We start from the raw sequence: 3,976 nt of genomic DNA, 5'->3' as shown, positions 1-3,976 counted from the left end.
TTAGATACAACATTGAAATCCTAATTAAGGGTTTGCCAAGATAGAACAAGTAATATTGTACAAAATAAGCCATTTAGACCTAAAATACTTAGACTGATCTACTTTAGGAGAAAGAGCGAGCCAAAACATATCACAATACATCCTTCCACGATTGATCCAACTATCTGCACATGCTAACACATACTCCAAACATGTTAAAAAATGTTATGATTGGAAATAATCAATCAATTAACCACATAACCACTTACGATGTAAAATATTCCATGTGAATCTCTACACGCCATGGTGAGACCCAAATTAACATCTGAACACATGTTTGAACACATATCCGGATGAAAAGAATATGATCCACTAAACTGCAAAACAATTAGCAATATATCTAGAGCACACCAAAATCATTCTGGACCACATTGAATATAGGATGACACAACCAACACCAAAATCATATCTGGACCAACATCCATCTGGATAACTAGGACTGACAAAGAATATCTAAACCAACATCCATCTAGTAACTAGGTTTGACATCAATGAAAATCGTACAAGCTCATGCTATCAACAAACTCCAATAATCTCTAACACTTTCAAAATATAGAGATACATAGTCAAAAAATGAAGAGTATATTGTTAGTGTAATTATATTGTTATTACATTGTTTGGATAATTATCACAATTATTACACTACAGTGATTATGCAATTGTGTTAGTGTCAGTTTCATTAATTGTGTCTCCTAATCGCTATGTAAATGTTGTTGCAGTCAATCAATATATCATATAGTTTTTCCATCACTATGGTATTAGAGCAGGTGTTTTATATGTTTTCTATGAAACAAATGGAGATTTTGAGAATTAAATTCTAGTTGAGGATACATTTATTTGAAAGTCTCAATTAATAAGGATGACATAAAGTGGTAGGTAAGATCTCTATCATGCAAACTAATTAGAGAGGATTGTTTTTTTTCTTCATTGTATAGTGCCATGAAAAAAGTGGGAGTGTGTAGATAGATGGAGGTTGTATGAAGGCATGTGGAAGATTTGTGCTAATTATCAAGGTTTACATATGAGAATGCCATTAAATTCTAACCATTTCAAGTTGTGTAAGAGAATGTGGAGATATATTATCATTTCCATAAGCATGTTATTTGTTGTTGTTGAAGCCCTTGTGAATTGATGATGCCTTATAGACTTGTGAGAGGCGTGAAGATGAAATGAAAGAATGTTAAATGGTGCTTAATGTTGAATTCCTTGCATAGTTAAGATTTGCTTGCTATCATATTTGTGTATCTTTGATTCTTTGGAACATATAACAACCTTGTGATGTAAATGCTTGGTGAATTGTTAGTTTTTGGAGATATAAGGAGTTATATTTAGGAGTGATAAGTAGATTTATTCAAGAAATATTGAGACATTTCATATTAGAATATCACTTAAGGCACACCACTGCATAACAAAGTCTTGCTTTCTACATTATAGTGAAGACATAAATCCATGATCAAAGTGTAGTTTTTGAATTTTTTCTATTGCATTAAGTTGCCAATATTTACATTCTCTAGATTGAAGTAAATGCTGAGCAATCTAAGTATGTGGTAAACAAGACTACAATTTGATGAATTTCTTACAAGTGTGTAGTTGGAAGCGTTTCTATGGAAATTCAGGCACAATAAAGCTAGATTAACCAAGTTAAACACTAGAACTTGAATCTCACTAACAAGACTATAAATGGCAATAAAATTCAATTAAATCAACAAAATATAGACATTAAAGCATTAAAACCCCCTTTGTTGATCCAATTTGCTTCCATTGTTCTTCTGCATTATCAAGGTTACATGGCTCTTAGTGTTGCACTAGGATTCTTGCATAAGATTGACACAATAATTTTGAAGATAGTGGTTATTGAATTTGGGAAATAGATGCTCAATACCTAGGGGAAAAAAAACATCACCCCTTCGACGATAAAATTCCCTCAAACCTAATTGAATAAAGTAACATGGAATTAGAAGAAGTTTAAAAGGTTAAAACAACATGACTTAATCAAAATGCATAAACCATAAACCCTAAGCTTGAGGGCTATAACAAAGAGAAAAAATAATTGAAAAATACCAAATCCTTCATAGGAACATCAAATTTTTCGTAGGTCATTTTGTAGGACTATCTGTGGCTCTGGTTGGGGACTTTCATTTCACTGGTATGAAGCGAGAATTCAGAATCTCAAGTGGAGAAAACTATTTGTAGAGCAGACAAAAACATGAAGCTACCCGGACAAAGAAACTCAAACCGAAAGGAAAACTACTCTACTATTTACAAGACCTAACCTAATGCTCATGGAAAACAACTAATTTAAGAAAAGTAGGGCTTCAAGAATTGTCCATGAACATACAATTAAAGAGTATCACCAGTTATCTCTTGGAGAAAATATGAATCTTCTCCCCATTTTCTCTGAATCATATATGGACCAAGCCAAATGGCATCAAATTTGCCATGTTTTCCTTTATCTTCTAATTTGACATTCCACATCAGAACCAAATCATCCACTTGAAACTTTCTTGCAGTTGCTCTTTTGTCATATAAGTTCTTCACCTACATCTGTAACTTTGTATTTTTAGCATGACCTTCCCTTCTAATCTCATCTAGTTCTATCAATGCTTCAATCCTCAATTGCATATCATCATCTATGTCATTATCATAAATTTGGACAAACTTATACATTTCCATCAGATTGTTTTGGGGAAACCTTGCATGTATCCCATAAACCAAGTCAAAAGGAGAACATCCTATTACTTTCTTCACTGTTCCCCTATCTTCCCAAACTGTAAGTTTCAACTTTGAGTCACAAGCCTTCTTGTTATTCTCTAAGACTCTTTTTATAATCTTCATCAAGCTCTTGTTTCTTGATTCTACTTGTCCATTTCCTTGTGGGTGGTAAGGTGATGAGTAAGATATCTGAATGCCATATTTATTGTAGAAATTAGTATATTCTTCTAATCTTAAACTCATTGCATTATCAAACACTATCTTTTTAGGACATCCAAATCTTGTCAAAATGTTGTCTGTAAGAAAATCAATGACAACCTTACTAGTTGCTCTCCTAGTTGGAATAGCCTCTACCCACTTTGTAAAGTAATTAGTGGCCACCAAAATCCAAGAATAACCACCACTATATTTACATGCTATTTTTCCATTAAAATCTATGTCCCACTACTGAAAAGGAGCCTTCACATCTACTGGGTTTAATGACAGATTCCCTGAAAACTTCAATTTCCTAGAAAACCTTTGGCATGGATCACACTTTCTGACTAACTGATGTGCATCGTTAAAAATTGTTGGCCACCAAAACCTAGCCCTCAATATCTTATGTGCAGTTGTTTGGGCCATATAATGTCCTCCACAGCCTCCACTATCCATTTCTGTCAACAATTTATGAGCTTGATCTTGGTCAACACATTTTAACATGACACCATCACTGTTTCTCCACCAAATCTTTCCATTAATAGTAGCATACTTTATAGCATATAACTTCAATTTCCTCTTTTTGTTATCACTCATATCTTCAAGACACTTCATCTTCTGCAAGTAGTATATTATATTATCATACCACTCACAACCATCCATATCATAGAGATAAGCTCTATGTTCTTCTTCTAAAACATTTATCTGATTAGCATCTAGATTGCTCTGAGCCATTAACTTAGCTAATCCATATCCTCTCACCAATTTGGTGATTTGGATATCAATGTTATACTCTTGGATCCTATTGATCCACCTACATCTTCTTCCCAACACCTCTTGTTGTGTGAAGATATCCTTTACTACTGCATTAGGCACATATGCAACCACTGTTGCTCCCATTAGATAACTCCTAAAAGATTTAATAGCCTTCACTAGTGCACAAGCCTAATTTTTATTCAACTCATATTTTAGTTGTTGGCATAACTGATGAAGATAATGATGGGGAGATTATTGGCATATGGAGATGTTG

General features: G+C 33.5%; 1 protein-coding gene across 1 annotated transcript; it reads right to left on the bottom strand.

Annotated features, from left to right (window-relative positions):
* Positions 1 to 3,195: 3,195 nt before the first annotated feature.
* Positions 3,196 to 3,681, bottom strand: LOC131858327 (uncharacterized). The gene has a single exon (XM_059211529.1). It carries the CDS (start codon positions 3,679 to 3,681, stop codon positions 3,196 to 3,198), a length of 486 nt encoding a protein of 161 aa, XP_059067512.1.
* Positions 3,682 to 3,976: the final 295 nt, after the last annotated feature.

This window comes from Cryptomeria japonica, chromosome 9 (assembly GCF_030272615.1).
Source record: "Cryptomeria japonica chromosome 9, Sugi_1.0, whole genome shotgun sequence".
NCBI classification, from domain to species: domain Eukaryota; kingdom Viridiplantae; phylum Streptophyta; class Pinopsida; order Cupressales; family Cupressaceae; genus Cryptomeria; species Cryptomeria japonica.
Note: the sequence above shows the minus strand (reverse complement) of the source record. Positions and strands in the feature narration are given on the sequence as shown.